The sequence below is a fragment of the Clupea harengus genome, unplaced genomic scaffold (assembly GCF_900700415.2).
Source record: "Clupea harengus unplaced genomic scaffold, Ch_v2.0.2, whole genome shotgun sequence".
NCBI lineage: Eukaryota > Metazoa > Chordata > Actinopteri > Clupeiformes > Clupeidae > Clupea > Clupea harengus.
Window position 1 is genome coordinate 8701 of NW_024879768.1, and position 20707 is coordinate 29407.

The window sequence follows — 20707 nt, forward strand, 5'->3', positions numbered from 1 at the left end:
AAACAATGGGGTTCATCAGGGATTCACTCGAAGGTTCCTCCAGGCGTCATTATCGCGAATGTAAATACATTCAGCTTGGGATGATGCTGAATGTACTGATTTTATCTGTCAGGCTTCCTCTTTGCCGGCTTCCCTTTTCACAGAGCGGGGGACACAAAGAACAAGGATGTCATTCCCCTGAAACTGATTATTTCCCGTTTCAAATCCATCAAATTGTATAAAAAAATATTCTTAGAAACCCTGTAGGAAAATGGCTTTTCCTATGAAATGAACAATGGAATGAGTAACTTACGTGTTCAAATGTACAAATACCACATGCAAGATGATTTCATCGAGTTCATGTTATGGGTTTTATGAAGTGGCAGAGTTTAAGAAAGAGTCCACTAGTGGCACACATTCAAATGAGACTGAGCAATGGGCTCGTTTGAATATCATTTTCTGAAATGCAAATTTCTGAAAGATTAAATGCACAAGAATACTGAAGTGTTTTTCTCTGGTGGCTCGCAGGCAGGTTTAAAAGTACCTTTGCATAGCACCATATCGGCAGCTTTCTTTATTATAATGGATGTATCCCAGTGCCTGTTGGGCAATTGGTAGTACAATTACACCGAAGATGGCACCATCCCCTGGATTGAGGTGGTTACATGGCAAGTCCCCCAAACCATAGTTATAGTATAGTTATGCTCAGGGCTGGTGGACTCGGGTTAAAGCCTGTTTTTTTATATGCAATTTACTCTTTATATTTGCACAGTGTTCATGTGTATAAGAGCATCTGCTGAACTCTGCCTGACTATTTAAAGGAAAATAAAAGGGATGAAAAAATACCAGTTATGCTACAGTTATGGTGGACAGGCACTCAACAGCCAAATAGTTTTATAGTTATAATAGTAATATATAGATAGTGTTAGTTATGTTGGCTTTTAAAGCATGTGTCTGTTTATTGAGGCCCCATGCCAAGCCTCTCTCTGCTAACTTAGGCATATATTCGTTAATTACCATGTCATATGTGAGTTATGCATAAGCGTAACCTACATAACCCCAATGATCAGGAGCTTAGATTATCTGCTAATTTTAGGATTGTGTAATAGGGAGATTGAGTATTATGAAGATTAGTGTCATTCAAACAAAGCGATTACTTCAGTCTATTTTACTTGCTGTGCTGTAGTATGCATTGCTTTATTTCCATTTGAAGAACACAGTTCAATGGAATCAGATAAAAACATTGTTCAACAAATGTTACCTCATATGCATTATGTGGATTAAACTGATTAATGATTGATGATAACTGATTAATGAAGTGTGTGCATTACTTGCATTTTGTCCAGCACTGTGTGACACAGTGCCATTGCACACATGAGCATATAAGAGTCTGTTACATGACACCACCCTTAACATTTATTGGAAACATTGCTGACGTTTCTCAGAATGCAATTAACATTATAATTGTAATCTGCAGACAGACAGGCTTTAGAGAGTTGAATAGAACTATATTACTTGGAGAGTAAGAAGCAAAACAGTGCAGATGAAGTACAGGTGATAAAGTAAAGGATGTGCCACCATGTTGGCTCTGTGATGTGCATTGCTGTTGGGTGGTGAGGCTGTTCCACCATGTTGGCTCTGTGATGTACATTGCTGTTGGGTGGTGAGGCCACAGAGCCACAGAGAGGCCATGTTCTCCGGGTGGAGCCTCTTCGCTAGGTGCTCGTCTCTAGGGGCTGTTCCTTCTCCTTCTCTTTCTCCATCACCTCTTCATCCTCTTCCTTCCCCTCCTGCTGCCTCTTCTTTCTCCTGCGCTGAATCAGGAGGAGCACAGAGCCCAGGCCCATGAAGGAGGCCACAGCACCCAGGGTGGACAACACAGACAGGGCTGTGCTCTTGTGGACGCCTCCTGCCACAAACACACAGAGACACCATCTTAAATGCCACATGCAAGGTTAATACAAAACACAAGATCCTACAGCTATAGTGCCTATATGTGCTGGTTCAAAAAGGGACAGTTCTGTTGTGGAAAGAAATACAGGAGGAAGAAAAAATCACCATTGGGAGAGTGGAAAGTCTAGGTGCTGTTATCGTACTTACCAGAAGTGCTTGAGGTTTGGACCTCTATGGAAGGCCATTCAGTCCCATTCAGTACCTCTGCAGCTAGATCGATCCCATGCGTGAAGCGGGACAGAACAAGTGGCACATAACACAAGTATAGTTGTGAAAAGCTCAAGAAGTATTACACGCTTCAACATACTTTGCAGACTGTTCATATTTGTAGATTTCGTTTATGTAGAAATGTTCTACATTCAGTAAAGGACTGCAATTTCTTGACGGGTGGAACATCAAAATTCAACTGCAGGCTATAAGGCTGACACAATGAAGACCAACGTGTAATTAATGTATATGTATATGTACATGTACATGTATATGTGTCTTTGTTACTTCAGCAGTAGCCCATTCACTGCTGTACAAAGATTCATGGTGAATATACAGTATACAGTCTATGTAAATGTTATTCATATGGTGGACAGATTTTATGGGAATTGGAATTTAGATTAATACTGACATGATTCTAAGACTCCCGTTTTTGGCCTACAAACACTTTAAAGCTGTGGCCATCATATAACATAATTTGACATATAACAACCAACAATGAGAGGTAGGGTGCACCCGTGCTTTCTATTTGCATGTAGCCTACTAAGCACAGCTACAGCTTGCTCATGCGGAATTAAACACCCAATCTGACGCTGTGTTTAGTAGGCTACATGCAAATAGAAAGCACGGGTGCCACCTACCTCTCATTGTTGGTACTGGATACAGCAAATCGCTTCTGTTGACGCAGACCTAAAAGGCGATGTTGAAAGTATACTTTGTTTGGTGACCACAGCAAATATAGTTATTGTAGACTCTGAAAAAAAAATCCCATAAAGGCTGTCTGTATTAAATTGCCTGGAGCCGTGAGATTGAGAAAATATTTAGCTCTGGCGCCCTCTACCTGCTGAATCCCGATGCCGACCCTTTGCCGTGATTGATTCTGGAAGCACATTCCCTTCAGTAGGCTTTGGCTCTGTAGAATTGAATCAGAAGTTGTGTTTCATCTTGAAATCCTTAAAAATGTCATCTTCTCTTGTAAGAGAAAATTAATAAAACACATGACGAAGACACCCCCTCATGTCCACCAAAGCACAAATTTGGGGTTTTGCGAGAATTTTAAAGATAGTTTTGTCCTGTCCCTTATTTGTATGTACAGAACGAACTGCTTGAGGTGAATCAGTATAATACCTCTGCTTTAATGTGTGTGTGTGTGTGTGTGTGTGTGTGTGTGTGTGTGTGTGTGTGTGTGTGTGTGTGTGTGTGTGTGTGTGTGTGTGAGAGAGAGAGAGAGAGAGAGAGAGAGAGAGAGAGAGAGAGAGAGAGAGAGAGAGAGAGAGAGAGAGAGAGAGAATATTGCTTTGGCTCCTTGGAAAATACAGAGACGCTTGGCTGCCTTCACACTAACTGAAAAAGTAACTACAACCTGTCTGGAAATGTGTAAGTTCCCATCTAAATAAGCACATGCAGAGGTCAAGAGCCTTGTAGCAGAAAATTGACAAAACACGACAGTTCCACAATTGCTACTAAACATGACAGGTGCATACTTTTCAGTATTTCACTAGAAGCTTTGAAACCTTCGCAGTCTTCGCAGGCAGCACAGCAAGGAAAACTAGATGAGTTGTAATAAACAGTAAACGTAGTACCTCGAGGTTGTACCAACAGATTGGCTTCGGTACTCTTGGTAGTCCCGTTAGACAGTGTCAGTTTTGCTATGCATTTGTGAGCTGTACTTGTCGTCTCCTGTAGATCTGTGGCAGTAACTGTCATTTTGTCATTATCATTAGTGTTTCGCATATCGTCCTTAATGAGAGTATCATTGCGAAACAGATGAAGTTTGAAGATGCCATCTTTTGGATAAAACTCCTTCAGCTCACAGGTCATATTAAAAGACTGGCCCGACCAAGGACTCTGTGGTGTGCTGTAGAGGACTGGCCTAGGTATAGCTGGAAGAACAGCAGGTTTAGGAGCAGTATATAGTAACAACAGACATCGATACAGAGAGCTGTGTTTACTTCTCACAATATACCACAGACATCAATACAGAGAGCTGTGTTTACTTCTCACAATATACCATAGACATCTATACAGAGAGCTGTGTTTACTTCTCACAATATACCATAGACATCTATACAGAGAGCTGTGTTTACTTCTCACAATATACCATAGACATCTATACAGAGAGCTGTGTTTACTTCTCAATATACCCTAGACATATAAACAGAACTGTGTTTACTTCTCAATATACCATAGACATCTATACAGAGAACTGTGTTTACTTCTCAATATACCACAGACCTCTATAAAGCTGTGTTTACTTCTCAGAAAATATGGCGCGGACAATCCTAATCTGTAACTCATACACAATGTCATAAAATGGGCATTAGCACAAATGTGTATCTCTCAAACAGATCGTAATTCCAGCATCTGATATGGCTACTTACAGTAAACCATGACATTGACGTATTTCTTTTTGTGTCCATCAGAACACTTGACTGAACAAGTGTACTTCATCTCATCCTCAGGTTTAATAGAGTCAATTGTCAGGATTCTGCTGCGGCCCTTATCTTCAATTTTAGCCATACTGTTGTCGCTCACTTCCCAGCGGGGCTCGGCGTCACAGAGCGATGAACAGTCAAGACTGAGTTTACTATTGAGCTCCACCATGGTCTCTCCACTAATGGTGAGAGGGTCGGCATAGGCAAAATCTGTCAAAATGTTTTTATATGTTTAATGTTTGTTCTGCCTTACCAGTGCTTTGGTCATATTTGTTTTTTTGTTAATGGTGGATTGCATTGTTAAATCATCAAAGACTACGATTACAAACAGCAAAGATGTTCAAAGCTCATGCTGTTATTTACTGATGCTCAATCTGCAGTTATACACAGGACAGCACTCTGCACCAGTAATTGCTTCTTAAAATAGTTAATAGTTAGGTCAAATTGAAAAAAGATGAAGATACTAAACTTAGTTTACCTTTGAGACTCCATAACAAGATATGTATAACAATAAGATGCCTGACCAGAATGTCCATTTTGCTGTAATGCTCTTCTGTGAAAGGATTCTTGGTTCTAGGTGAAGTTATGGATTCAATACAAAGTACATCACACCTGCTGTTCTTGTGGAGTTCTGAAGAACAGAACAGAACAGAACAGAACAGAACTGAACTGAAGAACAAGAATCTTTCCACATTACCTTTTTGCATTGCCCCTCCCCCCAAAAAAACCTTATGCCAGAACAGCAGACTGTGGACAACTGCATTGTGTTTTCTCACTTTTAAAAATGCAGACATGCTCAATTCATATTTTAAATGTAATGTGTTTTAAGTGCATGAAGATTAATGGTGTTTTAAATAAATACACAACTAGTCCTATCTTTTACAAAATGCATCCATTTGGCATTTATGTCAGAGTAGTGGACAATCTCTTGACTCTTGTGCTCCAGGTCCTGCTTGTTTGTCTCTAGCGGTAAGGACCTGGTCACATTTAGCAGTTTGTAACGGATTGCTATACTGTGCTAATCAATGTGACAGTCTAACAGAATCAGTGGAAGAATGTATCAGGTAAAGAACACAGTTGAAGAAAGGACAAGGTCGGCACATGTATGCTGAAACACCAGATGCTGTTTTCTCGTTCCAAGTACTTTTGACTCTTACAGAGTTTCATAATGATAAAATCACAGCATGTGACAACACTGCCCTTCCAGAGAAAGGAAGGTATTCATCTTCTGAAATATAATTTATTTTTTGCTGATGAACAGATTTTATATGTAAGAGAATGCCCCTTTTCTCTGCATATTCGGAGTTATCCAAGGACCATAAGCCATACGAACATAAGGGCTGCATAAGGAACAATGCACTGACAAATAAGACACGAAGTATAAGTCAATGTCATTACATTTTAATAAATAGTTTTTCATTAGATTCCCAATATTTACAACATGTTCACAACTTTCAACGTATTCTTGCTAATTAAGAGTTTAGCTAAACTTAGGCACAAAGAAAGGTCTGTTTTTTTTTTCTTTCTTTTTTGTCTCTTTTTGGGCCATAAACCAGACAGCTCTAAGAGGAGAACAGGCAAGAATGTCCAGTTGAATCACTAAAAAAAAAAAAAAGAATCAAGTCCATATCCCCTTGAACACAAAGTCCTCTGGCTTTCTCTGTGTTAAAACATAAAAGTGAGCACAAATTGGTGGTTAATTTAAAAAATGATTACACTTTTCTGTAACATTCAACAAGAATTTCAGGGTAAATATCAATTAAGTAAGTAAGTATCAAACCAGGCCACAAAATGTTATTTCCAATGTGTTAAGCACAAATGAGCAAGACACGGCCCACCCCGTACTGCACTATTTGTTTTCTCATCAATGTTGTCAGTGATTCGATTCCCTGGAGGAAAGGAAAATGGCACCAACAATGCATACAAATGTATTGTAATAATAATAATAATAATAATAAAAAAAAATAAACTACAAAAAAAATTAAACACAATATACAAAACAAAGAAAACCAACATACCACAAAACCATATAAAACAAAACAAAATAAACAAACCAAAGTCTTGTTGCCAGGTCTGTTACCTACTGCAGTGTGTTTGTGATGTAGCTCTGTTAGCTCATTCAATGCACTTGAGGTTCGACGTAGGAAAGTCAATTGTTCAAACATACACTAACAGTTTAGATTAAATACAGTAATTGAAATATCACTTCCGTCCAAAGACAGTGCACAGAAGATGCAGAGTAGTCTGATATCTTGGAAGCTGATTACATACGAATCCTTGAAAAGGTTAACTGTCTACTCAAAATATCACATTTGCAGACTTATCATACCACAGAACATGTAACCTTTTACTGTCTACTGCAGCAGCACGTAGGTGATGTATTCTTTAATAGGATCTAATGATATCCATCCATAGAGTTTTATTGGCAACATCAGTGGTCATGATGATAACCAAAAGCATGATGGGACGGTTTGTGATGGGGAATGTGATCACTTTGCCCAAAAACTGAATCTAGCCCCAGACACATGCACGCGCACGCGCACACACGCACGTCAGAGGACCTAGAAATCGGGGAGAGGGGGTGATCGAGGTGGACACAAACGAGACTCAAGAGTATGTGAGCTCCGATGGGAGCGATATATATCAACAATTACTCACCCTTCTCAGAGCATAAGTCTTCATTTGGGTTAGGTAATATCAATATGAAGTCACTTAAAAGGCAACCTTTCCTTTTAAATAAAAACATTTGACACAGCTATCCTTGGAGGAGAACAGACAAATATGACCAAACTGGCCTTTCATTCAGTGTCCGAGAGAAAGAGAGAGAAAGAGTGGAAGCAGTTCGGCTTTGACAAACGGGCGTAATGACCCATGTCCCTGGCAGGACCAGTGGTGCAAGAATACAGATCTCCAAATAAGCTGTGTTTGTATCAAATAGACTAAATTCTCACAGTATAAAATTGTATCTATAGTGTGCTCTGCTGTAGGCTACTGCTTTGAAACAAGAGTTCCGCAGGGTATGAACCGTTTCACCACCGATCCAACGTAATGTTGACACCAAAACCAGAACACGAAGAAGATGACAGTTTGGCTCGCCACCAGTCTCCACAGAGGACTCCCCAATACAAAACTAACTTTTCAAGTCTCTGGACAAAGAACTGTAACGGCGCTGAATGGTCTCTGGGTCTATGTTTAATTTTTTTTTTTTTTAAAACAAACAAAAAAAAAAGAACGAAAAGAGGGGGAGGAAAAAAATAAACAATAGAACTAACCACAAAAATCTATATTTAACTTAGTATCTGTATAACCTTCAACTGAAGATCATTTCAGCTTTTGCTGGCGTCTCCGAGAGTGTGAGCCTTGACACTCAAGTATCCGCTTCCTGGTGCAGAAGGCCAAGGGTGCGTCCGGTCTCAGAGGAACAGCCACGTGAAGCGAAAGGCCCAGCTTGCCCTGCTTCTCTGCCCAGCCTCCCTGCTCCCTGTGTGGGGTCTCAGGGCTCCACACATCAGCCCAGAGGCAACGGAGAAAGGCCCATGGGGGTCTGTGGGAGTCTCTCACCAGAGCCAGGGGCACTGCAAAACCAGTCTGGCAGGTGGGGTGGGGTGAAAGTAGTGGAGATGGGGTGAGCGGTATGTTGGGGAGGGTATGGCGGGCGGGGGGGTGTGGGTAGAGTGTGGATGCGAGGGGGGTGTGTGGGTGGGTGCATCCTCTCCTCTCCTCCACCCACCCTGCTGGCCTGAGACTACCTCTACCCCTTCCCCTTCTCCTGTCCCACCCTAAAAAAAACAACACACACTTCCCATCCACTCCCAAAACCCCATATAAATCACCACCACCAGGGGTGGCTGGGGTTATACGCAGCTGTCCTCCAGCAGAGGCTCCTTGCCCTCGCAGATGCCCCCCTGCGGGCCGTGGCCGTGACTCTGGGCTCCGTTGTTGTGCTTCTTGTAGCGGCCCGGCCGCATGTTCACTTCGTTGTGCTCCGGAATGAAGAGCGCCACCAGCAGGGAGAGCAGCACCGAGCAGGCCCCGAACAGGAAGGGAGGCCCCGGGATGATGGCACTCTTTTGAGGGGTGGGGTGGGTGAAGAGAGAAAAGAGTACAATACATTGTAAATATGATTGATTGTAGAGAGGACACAACTTCACCAACAAATCTATTTAATTTAATCAATCATGAATTTGAGTATCTTTCGCCTTAAGACTTGTGTTGTGTGAAGGCTGTAGTTTAAAACACTGTTACGTTAATACACACACATGCCTTGAAAGGTTTTTCTTCTGTCCTGCAGGCTTCTGTAATAAATGTGTTCTAACAACTCAAATACTTCTCAGTGCTTCCTAGGTATTGATCTTGTCAAGTAACAAATAAGAGATTTGTTTGAAATATTAGCTGGAGAAAAGCATGCAGTAAAGTTGTGTGATTGCAAGTGAATTCCTTACACAATATGGTAAACGGGGTGAGTGACTCAGCATATACAACTGCTCTCGAAAGAACAAATTCTACTCTGACACAACCTATGTTAGAATGCCTGCCCATTCTAAATGGTCCTCTTGTGTAATGTAACTGACAGAAATGGGGACAAATTAGCAACAAAAAGCAAAAAACTTTTTAAACCACTAGTTTCTCTAGAAGATAAACTAAGCCTTTTTCTGAAGGACAGATTAGTACTAGCGTAGCTATGTCAGTTATCGGACAGTGTCAACCATCGGCCATTCTGTTCAACAATCAAAATGCTAAGTTTAATAATGGGTTAACATGACAACGCAAACGTTTGCCGATAACACACGCCGTCCGATAATTAACACCGTTACGATAGTGGACATGGGACACACGCTAAGGGCTGATCAACCCTGCGGCGGAGCTCCCCACAGCGCCTCACCTCATCAGTGGGGTTGGCCATGTTGGGCTTGGCCCCCTTCTCCACGCCCTCGACCGGGTCCATCTCGTTGAGCTCCACGTGGAACAGGTAGAAGACGAAACCGTACAGCGCTGGGCCCAGGCCGTTGCACAGGCCCCGGATCCCTGTGATCATCCCCTGGACCACGCCTGGAGAACACAACCAGACTGCGTGAGCTCTCCCACCAAAGCTTTCTATGGGCTAGCAGTGTCAGGTCAGGGGAGTGTTTAGTTCTGAGTGTTGGTTTTGATCCTGTTTTTGACCCTTTTGCGCAGGGTGGTAGGCTGTGACGGTCGTCGGGCAGCAGTTTGTGAATAGAACAGGCTGTGTGTGTGTGTGTGTGTACCTGGACAATGGTCAATAACTGTGTGCCTTTTGTTGGTACATACTAAGCGTGTGTGTGTATTTGTTTGTGTTTGAGGGAATGGGGGCGGATGCGGATGTGTGTGTGTGTGTGTGTGTGTGTGTGTGTGTGTGTGTGTGTGTGTGTGTGTGTGTGTGTGTGTGTGCACATTTTCCTTGAACTTTACCTGTCGGAGATAGAGGAAGAAGCTGGAGTATTGGCCAGGCTGTGACTGCAGTTGGGCAGCAGTTTGTGAATGGAACAGGCTGTGTGTGTGTGTGTGTGTGTTACATCCTACTGTACAGTTTGGTGCTACAGTATTGAGTGACGGCAGTATGATCTCACCCTGCTGGTCGGGGTCTGCGTTGCGGGACACAATGGCACTGATGGCTGGGAATGTGATACTCGACATGGCGGCCACTGCTCCAGCTGCCCACATCATCCTGAGAGAGAGGGAGAGAGGGAGGCAGAGAGGGAGAGTGTGTGTGTGTGTGTGTGTGGGGGGGGGGGGGGGCGAGTGAGTACTTTTACAATATTTATAAACATTTAAAATCTTTTCTTGATTTTAGATAACATTCTGAGTCATAAACAACATTGACTAGACTAACAATTTGCCACTTTTTGGGGTATGTTTTTAAAGAGCAACTACTTTTGGTACCATCTTCAAATGAATTGTGACGGAATACGGTCATGTGGAGGACAACTAAACACACTTGTCGTTCCCACTAGCATCCAGGTTATGCACTATGTAGTTCTGTGGTCTGGGTTGGAACACCCCACGAACATCTAATTGCAAGGTGAAACACAGCTTTCAGTCAGGCAAACTTGGCCAAGCTGAACCAAGCCAAAAATGACAAACGATTTATCAAAACGGATATACTATCATCGAACACCAAAACGAAAGAAAAACAGTTTCAGTGCAATGGGGGAGGACGCCTCCCCCGGGGGTTCTCCAATAGGTCATCGTGTCGCCTAATTCATCAATTTAAACTTAACATACTGTCCGTGCAAGCTTGAAAGATTGGCTGTAGAGTTTAAATATGAACAATCAAGTACACCCCTCCCTTCAGTGTCCCTGCAGAGAAATTATTGATTGGCTGGAAGAGTGTACGGCTTGGTTCAAGCCACTGAAATCTTCCATTAAAATGCATTTTTGGTCGTATTGCATGAAAGTATAGTGTGTAGGTGTAAACTGTAAACCCAACCAAAATGCATTAAGGACGGATTGTGATCTCCTTCCGGAGGTGGTTTGGCCGATTGGATCAGGGACGCATTGTGACCACACTGAACACAAGTGTAAATGCAATTGCGTGGTCAATCCACAAACAACAACGCGACTGTTCCAAACCAGCAAGGTTTTGGAAAGCAAGCAATCACAAGAACGCAGCTTCAAAGATGGCTGCCATTTTCATGTTTTTCTTCCATCTTTTTTGGTTTGTTTGTTTTTTTACTTTTGGAAATGAGAGGAGGATGTGAAGTAACTGGACACAACGATGAATCTCAATGAAGACACGTATTAATACCGGGTGTAAATGTAATCAGGTTAAAATCCTATCTAGATACAATCTGGCCACGAGACGCATTTTAATGACTAAAAAAAGGCTATTTGATTGTTTGCCATTTAGAGAGGCAGGACTGTGTACGGACACCAGATTTATTTTATGCAAAAATACAAACATGGACAGTAGTTACAATGATTTATGAAATATTTTTCGTTTGTCATAATAAACTAACCAAACTTAGATAACCAATTTAGAGGAGCTGAAACCGAGGAGATTCCATGTCTAAAGGCATCAATATCAGCTTCAGTGACTTTTCAAAGCGTGTGTACTGCTCAAGACCACTAGGTGAACCTTGGGAGCTAAACAACTTCTGCCATCTAGTGGCCAAACTCCAGCAGTGCAACTACTGACAGCAGGGACACTCACCAGGGCTGGGAGCCAAAGCCATACCAGGCTAGCTGCAGGATCTGGAAGCCCAGACCCAGGAGAATAGTGTTCTTATTCCCTATGGATCTCATCAGGATTCCCAACACCACCGTCTGGAAGGCAACACAGAGGGAACATGGTTTTATCAGTCCATCACTGGGGGACACTCACAAGGTTACAAGATACACATACGATTACACACTCACACACATGCGCGTATACATGCATATACACGCACACACCCTCACACACCCTCACACTCACACTCTCTCTCACACACACACACACACTTACTAACTGTTACTTATTAACTCCTTTAGCACACAGATAAAGAGGGAAAAACCCCAGGCACCAAACACACCTGAGCCAAGATGGAGAGAATTCCCACCACGGCAATGAAGGCGGCAACTGTTTCTGGTGAGAACCCTATGATCTGCAGGGGACAACGCAGGGATGAGGCAGGACAACAAAAACAAATGACCGAACATTTAATATAATGTAATGAAATCATTGTTTGCATTATATTGTATTTTGTTAGTAATGTATTATAGTGAACACACTGCTGTAACATGATGCAACAACAGAAAGAAAGTCTAAATCCTTTCAAATCAGCAAACTCCTTAAAAAACATAAAGGATTCCTGTGAAGTCAGCAAGGTGATAAGAGGTGTATGTGGACTGGATGTGTGTCTTGAGGCGTGGCTCGTAACACTATCCAGCCCGCTGTTAAGGCGACACCACGTGGCCAAACTCTGGCCCAACTAGTTCCTAAACGCATAACACTAAGGGGTGTGTTTACTCTACCACTTCATTCAGCTGCAGTTAATTAGCACACACTCTAACCAGTTTCCAAATGTTGGAAAACCTTCAAATCAGGGTACAGAAACTAGCAGTTAATAAACTTTTCAAATACACATTTAAACCAGCCTCTTAAACCCTGGACAATGGTCAATAACTATGTGCCTTTTGTTGGTACATGCAAAGCGTGTGTGTGTGTGTGTATTTGTTTGTGTTTGAGTGTGAATGGGGGAGTTTGTGTGTCTGTGTGTGTGTGTGTGTGTGTGTGTGTGCATCTTCCTTTAACTTTACCTGTCGGAGATAGAGGAAGAAGCTGGAGTATTGGCCAGCCTCAGGGAGATAAGACAGGAAGACAGTGATGCAGATGAGGAGGACAGTAGAATCCTGACCGACCTTCCGCAGTGACTACGCAGAGCAGAGCAAGCGAGAGAGAGAGAGCGAGAGAGAAACCTGGATGACTTATATGTGTGTATTTCCAATCATGCAAACCTACATGCCACGGTGAATAGGCAAAGGACAGACAGGTACATCCATGTTATAAAAACCTGAAATTGTTTTGACATGGCTCAAGTCTGGAAAACATTTACATTTCTATGACATTTGCATTTCAACAACTAGTCCTGCAAGGAATGCATCCAAAGCGAAAACACAGAGAACATGACACGGTACTCTGTTTGTCTTTGAAACAAAGTCCTTATTAGGACAAAACAAACATAACACTAGCATCCCCTCACAGCATGACAAAGGCATTTCAGCCTGTGGTGATTCTACTGAGATGGCTGTAATTGATATCTGCACAGATACTGCCACACATTCTCAAGGACCTCTGCGGTCATTCTGGCCTACAGTCACAGCCACAATAAGCTGTTCAGACAAAAGAACTGCTGTTTAACATTGCTGTTTTTAACCATTAACCCACACTCTGGGTTGACTGCCTGTATGTAAACACACACACAAACACACAGAAATGTACAGTAAAGTAAATACATGCATATCCAAAACCAATCCATCAGACGCCTGCTTAGTGAATGCTGTGGCAGTGTGTTCCCAGTCTCTGTGCAGCTACAATGAGGACATACGCGCACGGGCACACACACGCACACACGCTACTCACTGCAAAGGGATCGGCCTGCTCCCAGGAGATGGGTGCCCCCCACGAGGCGGGCCTCATCTTCTCGGGCAGAGACTCGGGCACGGCCACCAGGATGAAGCATATGTCCAGCAGGGCGATGGCCGTGGCCAGGATCACTACTAGCGTGTCGCCATACGCCTGTGACAGGTACGCGCCGATGGCCGGGCTCGTCACCAGACTGGCTGCAAACGTGGCTGATACCTACAGGGATGCAAGGACCCAATTGTAAATGGTGTGTTGACCGTATAAGATCTAATCTTTTTGAGTTTGCTTAGTCTCGTGAGGCGACTTCTGCACTTCCGTAATGAGTAAAGGTCACAGTTTCGAGACATCTCATTGAAAATGTGGACTAGTAAGTGGACTAAGTGAAAAAGCTGGGAGACAAAGCCTTGTTGGCACTCTCTTTCGATGTAATAAGACCCGCATCTATCTTTTGCATTTGCCATTGGTTTAACACATAGCCCATCAATCCTCCTTTAAACCCCACCTGCAGCAGGAGCTTGGGCTGGTTTATACATTTCAAATATCTTAAACCCTTCAGAAGGTACCATTACTCCAGTGTGTTTAAAGGGTTGTAGAATATGAAAAGAATATCTGGGTGGAATTTCAGAATCTTACATTGTTGACAAATGCATTATTTTATTAGAATGTTCAAAACTCCCCTGCTGTAGTTCTTCCCACCTTGATTTAGTGCATATTTCAGCCTAGTCTCAGAACAGAACAGATAATATACACGTATGTCTGGCTACATGAGACTAGATTTTAGCCTACCTATTAACAAAAAATGGTATGTCAATATATATAAGTAGGATTAGGATGCTCGACTAGCTGTATAGGAGGGTTTAACATCAGAAACACAAGAACCCAAGAATCACTACAGCCTTGCATGAAGATGTTTCTGGTTCACAAGAAAGCCTGTCAGGTACATATCAAAGGAAACCATGAGGCAATACAGTTGCAAGTCACACTTAAACGGGAAGTCATACTTGTGACATCTTGTTTTTTTCTCTTCTATGATGATTCTTCTCTCAAATTCTTTCAATCCATCCTAACACATTTCTCATGATACTACTACATTATCCTAACTTAGAATAGAATGTCAAATAATGCACCTGCCATACACATCAGTGTATTTTAAGGGGATGCAAATTTGAAATTTATAATGCGGAGAATGTCTTCTTCTTTAGAATAACAACTTCGGATGAAATTAACCACATCATCACACCTCTCAGTCAGTCAGGAAGTAAGTATGACTAGGGGAGTTCTCTTACTTAGCATGTGTAGGTGCCGTTTCCTACTTTACTTACTAATGATGAAAAATTCTGCACTGTTTCATAGTGATCATAACTGTGGTGGAAAAGCTATTAAGGTGAGCATAACCTGCTCTGACCTATTGCCTCAACCTATTTGACCATGCTGCAAAAAAAGTGATAAGAGTCCAGCAATACAGTCAGACTCTGTGCCCTCTGTGGCCTTCAGCTCACCAAGCCATAGGCAGTGATCCGCTCATGTTCCTGTGTGATGTCAGCTACATATGCAAAGATGACAGAGAAGGTGACGGCAAAGACGCCCGACATGGAAATAACAGCAAAGTACCACCTGTGGAGACAGAAAAACACCAAATCAAATGACATGCCTCATCTGCCTAGATTGCACTGCAAGAATTTACAAAGCCCTTGTTACTTTATAACTATAATTTACAGCACAACATGCTAATTCATCCTATTAATTCATACAATATACCAAATTGGTGTCATTGGCAGTTTTATATACTTATTTATGGTAGTAAAATATCACTGTGTTATCATCATCATAATCATGGTATAATTCCAATCCTGCACAAAAGATTTCTTAAAAAAAAAAAAAAAACAGAATGTCTTAGATTGAGGCGTTCCAGGGATTATAGAAGAATGAGGGAGTGTGTGCGTTGTGTTGTTTGTGTATGTATGTGTGTGTTGTGGGCCACTTACCAGGGACTGATCTTCATGAGGGGGATGGGTGCGCAGGTGAAGAAGACTGTGAGCAGCAGGAAGGACTTGCGTCCCCACACGTCTGAGAGCGCCCCAATCAGAGGAGCGCTCAGAAACGACAGCAGACCCTGAGACAAGAACGCAGGAGGGAGCCGTTAAAAAACAAAACAGAACGACAGCAGACCCGGAGACAAGAACACAGGAGGGAGCCGTTAAAAAAACAAAACAGTAACAGAATCAAAGAGTAGTCCTCTGGTCAATCACTACAATCACTGGTTAATTAACCAATTAACAAAAGAGTCTGCCAAATACATTAAGGTTAACTAACTAATAGGACACTTATGATACCCTTTACAATGCAACCCCTCATGCAGTGCATAAGAGGGAGAGACAGGTGAGAGAACAGACTGAGATGAACTTCCATAGAAGGTCATGCACAAGCCTATGTCACAAATATTCCTCAATCCCCTCTGTTTCCTCTGGCATGAGATGGACAAAGGTCTCTGTCAGGACTCAGATGTCATCGCTCCTTATAACAGGTTAGAGCTGGCCATAGAGTGTTGACTTTTACCAGAGGGTGTTAAATATCCTGTCCGATATGACGAAAGAGAACAGCAGTTTGCGGGAGGCCACGGCTGCTTATCAGAGGCAAATACAAGGCCCGCCGGTGGGGGTTTGATGGGGTAAACGAACTTATCTGTTCCCATGAGAGGGAGAGTGAGAGAGTTTGGTTATCTTACCTTGACTCCATGAATAAGGCCATTCATCAGGAATGTGTGGTGAGGGAATGTCTGACGTAAAACCTTAAACAACAAACAAAGATTAATCTACAGTACAGACCAGCCACAGGTAGACACATTAACACACATCTGTTGATAATCTGACTTCAAGAGGAAAAAGGGGATTACAGAGTTAAGACTCCAAGCGCTATCTGCTAGTGACAAAGTGACATCACTGAGTGTGGGGGATCAGCAACTACTTTAGCTCCAGCTACCAAAATGCAAATATTTTGCGTTCACAAAAAAGACAGAGAGACAGATAGAGAGATGGATATCGAGAAAGGGAGGGAGAGAAAGAGCAAAATGAGAGGGAGGGAAAGAGAAAGTGAGAGAGAGGAAGTGGTGAGTAAAGAAGACTGTTCATAATAAAAGAAGTTTTATCAACACTGCTCTATTACTCTTGAGAAGTGATAGCCTAGCGCTTTAATTTAGGAACATAAACCGTGCCCAGTCCACTAAAAACTACTTTGTCAATGCGAACACTGAGGAAAGTAGCTAGACATGGTGTACAGGCAGCTCCATAATGTCTGCACCTCAGCTGCACTTCAGTCTGGTGCAGACACTGGACATTTCCCACTTCAGCCCCTGGAATAAATGAATTGAGCTCCTGACAATAGACTTGTTTGATGTTGCTCCAATATTGCCTGGGCCATTAGCAGCACCAAAGCCCTTGCCAACGCGCCGTGCTTTTTCATCAACAAAACCCCCCGTGCGTCATGCAGCCCTCTCCATTCGATTAGGATTCAATTATTCATAGACATTAGTGGGACCACATGCATGACTCCATGCAGGCAGAGGGGGAAATGAGCCGGGCCTGGTGCTCAGGACGAAGGAGGGCTGGGAGGGCAGCACGGGGAGCAGCTGACTGTGGGCCGGTTCCGGCCCAAATCTGGCGTGGGTCCGCACGACAGGAGTCTGATGAGGGCCGGATCCATTCCAGAGTCAGCCGCTGGCTGGGTGAGTGGGCAGCGGTCGTGACGATGAGGTGTGTCTTTCTGCCCGGGAAGGGGAAAGTGGCTGGAAAGAGGGTGAGCTGGGGTGAATGAGGCGGCGGAAGGAGGTTTTACTGTGAGCATGGGGGTGGTGAGTAGGCCCCAGGCGAAGAACTCCAGGAAGATGACCACCACGGCATGGTACACGCTGGGCTCACCAATCCCCTGTGGCTAGAGCACATAGGAACACAACTTAGCGACCAATGAGCAAAAACAGACAAGTAACTTTGGCTGGCTCTATTAACATAACTCATATTTCACAAAGATCCAGAATTTTACATATTCAGCAGGCTTCCCTGACACATGACATTCTGACAGGGCTGGTTTTATCACTTATCCTTAGATAAAAGGTATGAGGATACTGGTGACTATGGACTGAAAGTAGGGCAGACTGCTCTCCTGGCGCAAACAAAACAAAAAGAGGGGAGTTTTGGGGAGGTCGTTGTGGTTGTTTATTTGACACCCCCGAATGTGAACGTTTAGCTAAAAAGCAGAGCTCAGGTGTGGCACAGCAGCAAAACAAACACGTCTCCTCCTAACGCGACCGTGGCCAACTACCACTCACAGACATGACTGAGCAGCCAATCTCTCTGATTAGACTCTAATCATTAGAGGGACAGGTTCCTGTCCACGCCCGTTTAAAACAGAGCACCTGGAAAGACTCTTGTGCTGAGGATCCATATCATATCCAGTTTACAAACTAATATTTTTTTTACATTTTTCAAAGCCTCAATTACACATTTGAGGTGTACAACTAAATGAACATGGGTATTACAAATTAACCAGGGTATTTAATGCAGTTGGGTGTACATCATCCTTACAACAGAAGTTAAGCATTGCTATGACATCTAGCTATGTCAAGTGTGGTTATGTCAAGCTACCAAATACCTGGTGTCAATGACCTGGTCACCATTTGACTTTGCTCAAAAAACAAAATCAGGTGTTAAGCTAAGCCAGGAAACTGAAATATTCTGTCGTAAAATTCAACAACAGATAGACTACAGGTCACAGTGTAAATTTTACCAGACAGGACACTTAAGTAAAAGTCAACACTAAAGTAAGATTAATTAAATAGGTCACTCATTTGAATGACGCCCTCATGACATTTGAGAAAAAACATGGTAGTTTTTCTTGGCTTTCTTGACACAATATATAAAATGTTTTGTATACGCCTGTCAACCCATATGACATATATCATCGGTGTGAATAATGGTGGTTTTCGTTCTCTTTTTTGCTGATATAAATGTTAGACATCCACAAATATTGCCCTAAACTTAATATTCAGTTATAAAATACCAGTCGTCACAGCTTCAATGACTGACCGATTTACGTATCCTGTGCTTTCTGTAGCTATCCAAACTATTATAGCAAGCCATAGCCAACTTCAATTTGACAATCAGGTGTTAGGCACGACTTTGCAGGAACACGTACTGCCAAAGCTGAAATACCCAGAGACAACGCTGCTCCTTGACCACTACCTACGGTGTGATGTAGGAGAGACTTTAAGAACACTGTTTCAACTCACTTAATTGGATTGTAGCTGGCTACCTAGCTAACACAGCTAGATATCATATTAAAAAGTCCATTCAGCTTGTTAGCTAAAATACCCATCTGCTGAGAAACACACCCTGGATATCTAGTAACTAGGCTAGAACCCAATTCACATCTCTGTCTATTATGAAAGAAATGTTTCTGTCAAGTAAGAACAAAAACTTCTGAAACCCAAACACAAAACATGAGACTGCTTAATTTACGCTGTCAGCTGCACTGGCTATGTTACACAGGGTTAGCTAGCCACTGATTTTACTGACAAGCAAAACGTTACTCGTTAATTAACTTGCAAGATCGTCGCACTTAATGTTAGCTGCCATCTGGATAATATGGCTGTAATGTCACCATGATCGTTTCGAGACAGGTCTAAATGTATGGTTATCTGGCTAGCTAATGTCATAATTTATGCCCACGGCCATTCAGAGCAACGGTCGATTAGCTTGCTGGCAACACCAAGCTAGCTGGCTAAGGAGTCTAGCTATCATGACAATCTAACCTGTACGCCTATTTTCCTAGCTAAACAAGACATGCTAGTTGATAGCTTGCTAACAGTAAGGAAAATAAATATTTAACTCACACTGCCTCCATCTTTTATTATAATTTTCTTAGCCAGAAGAATGCTGCGGTTCAGCCGCTTTTTCTTCTTTTTCTCTCCAGTCATCGTTAACTTATATCCATTCTCGTTGTCAGAGTTGGACCTGTGTGATGATCCTTAAAAACAACAGTTTGCTAACCTGCAAATAGACTTCACCGTTAGCACGCTAGCTAAATGATTTGCTCCTACATCCCCACCTCACTCAGATCCGTCTTCCTGAACAAAACAAAACTCCGCCCATTTATTTCAGAGCAATGAACCGATTGGTAAATATTTTAAAGAAGTTGGACACGCATTTCATGTGATTGGCTGAGGGTAGTGTTCGTGCACTTATTCTTTACATTTAATTTGATCCTTTGACAGCGATGCAAACGCAGCAGGGAAATCCTCATCAGTAGAGAACAAGACTATGGCAGGAGAATCCTAGAACATTTTATAATTCTATAAATAAGATCAGTTATGTCAAAATTCTATCAGAACATCTAATTGTTTTTTCTCCAAATGTTGTAATAGGAATAACCTATAATAAGAATATACAACTCAAAGCAAAGATGTCCAAGTTATTTCATTTTGAAAAACGTTAATTTAGCGTATTTGGATTACATTAATTAAATGATTGCTTGATTCCCTGGCCTAGCACCTCTATCAGCATAATGTATGGGGGAGACAGGTTTGAATATGCAGTAGAGCCTACAGTAGATAATCTTACACATTATCTGCAAGATTATTTTCATAGAAAACACAACACTGATAGTGGCTGTTTTGCAGTTCAGCAGTCAAACAAAAACCCACTCAAGTTCCCCTCTCAAATGGGATCATGCAGGTGTGGCGCTTTTTCTGGTACACATGATTGACAAGCAGGTAGAGAGCTGTTTCTGTCTCAATCTTTTGGATGTCAGTGGGCTAAATCAGTTGTTTGAGGGAAGCACATCTAACATCCTTACTTAGAGAGGGCTTTGTCTGTGGTTACTTTGCCTGACACTGTATCATCTCTGTCCAGTCTGATATTCATCTATGTAAATTACACCTTTTCAACTGACCCCTTTCTGCAATGGAAAGCATCACACATATTTCCTCCAAATTTGTGGCTCATGTATGTTTTATGTTAGCATATATGCATGTTATTATGTTAGTATACCATTTTAG

The 20707-nt window shown here is 42.4% G+C and overlaps 2 protein-coding genes across 3 annotated transcripts; both read right to left on the bottom strand.

Moving 5' to 3' along the window:
• Positions 1-1145: 1145 nt before the first annotated feature.
• LOC122130307 (vascular cell adhesion protein 1-like) lies at positions 1146-5230 on the bottom strand. Its single transcript, XM_042705005.1, has 6 exons — positions 5053-5230; positions 4521-4784; positions 3723-4022; positions 2981-3052; positions 2080-2142; positions 1146-1888 (listed from the first exon to the last, which is right to left on the bottom strand). The coding sequence occupies exons 1-6, from the start codon at positions 5108-5110 to the stop codon at positions 1695-1697; spliced, it is 951 nt and encodes a 316-aa protein (XP_042560939.1). The 5' UTR covers positions 5111-5230; the 3' UTR covers positions 1146-1694.
• A 729-nt stretch (positions 5231-5959) lies between these two features.
• Positions 5960-19789, bottom strand: mfsd14a2 (major facilitator superfamily domain containing 14A2). Of its 2 annotated transcripts, none has more exons than XM_042705004.1 (12): positions 19544-19789; positions 17491-17580; positions 16385-16447; positions 15645-15772; positions 15159-15273; positions 13657-13875; positions 12834-12947; positions 12107-12178; positions 11746-11858; positions 10163-10260; positions 9457-9623; positions 5960-8641 (listed from the first exon to the last, which is right to left on the bottom strand). In XM_042705004.1, exons 1-12 carry the CDS (start codon positions 19625-19627, stop codon positions 8429-8431), a joined length of 1476 nt encoding a protein of 491 aa, XP_042560938.1. In that variant the 5' UTR covers positions 19628-19789; the 3' UTR covers positions 5960-8428. The 2 variants fall into 2 exon arrangements, with proteins under 2 accessions (XP_042560938.1, XP_042560937.1); XM_042705003.1 differs by having other exon boundaries at positions 17491-17586.
• Positions 19790-20707: the final 918 nt, after the last annotated feature.

Bases quoted from the DNA above. Each gene is read 5' to 3' on its own strand.
- LOC122130307 (XM_042705005.1), bottom strand. From the start codon at position 5,110: ATGGACATTCTGGTCAGGCATCTTATTGTTATACATATCTTGTTATGG. The intron at 4,023-4,520 runs GTAAGTAGCCAT...CTGTTCTTCCAG, and splicing joins CGTCAATGTCATGGTTTACT to CTATACCTAGGCCAGTCCTC. The intron at 2,143-2,980 runs GTAGAGGGCGCC...GGATCGATCTAG, and splicing joins TCGGCATCGGGATTCAGCAG to CTGCAGAGGTACTGAATGGG.
- mfsd14a2 (XM_042705003.1), bottom strand. From the start codon at position 19,627: ATGACTGGAGAGAAAAAGAAGAAAAAGCGGCTGAACCGCAGCATTCTT. The intron at 15,274-15,644 runs GTAAGTGGCCCA...CTGTCTCCACAG, and splicing joins CTCATGAAGATCAGTCCCTG to GTGGTACTTTGCTGTTATTT. The intron at 12,179-12,833 runs GTAAAGTTAAAG...TGTCCCCTGCAG, and splicing joins TCTTCCTCTATCTCCGACAG to ATCATAGGGTTCTCACCAGA.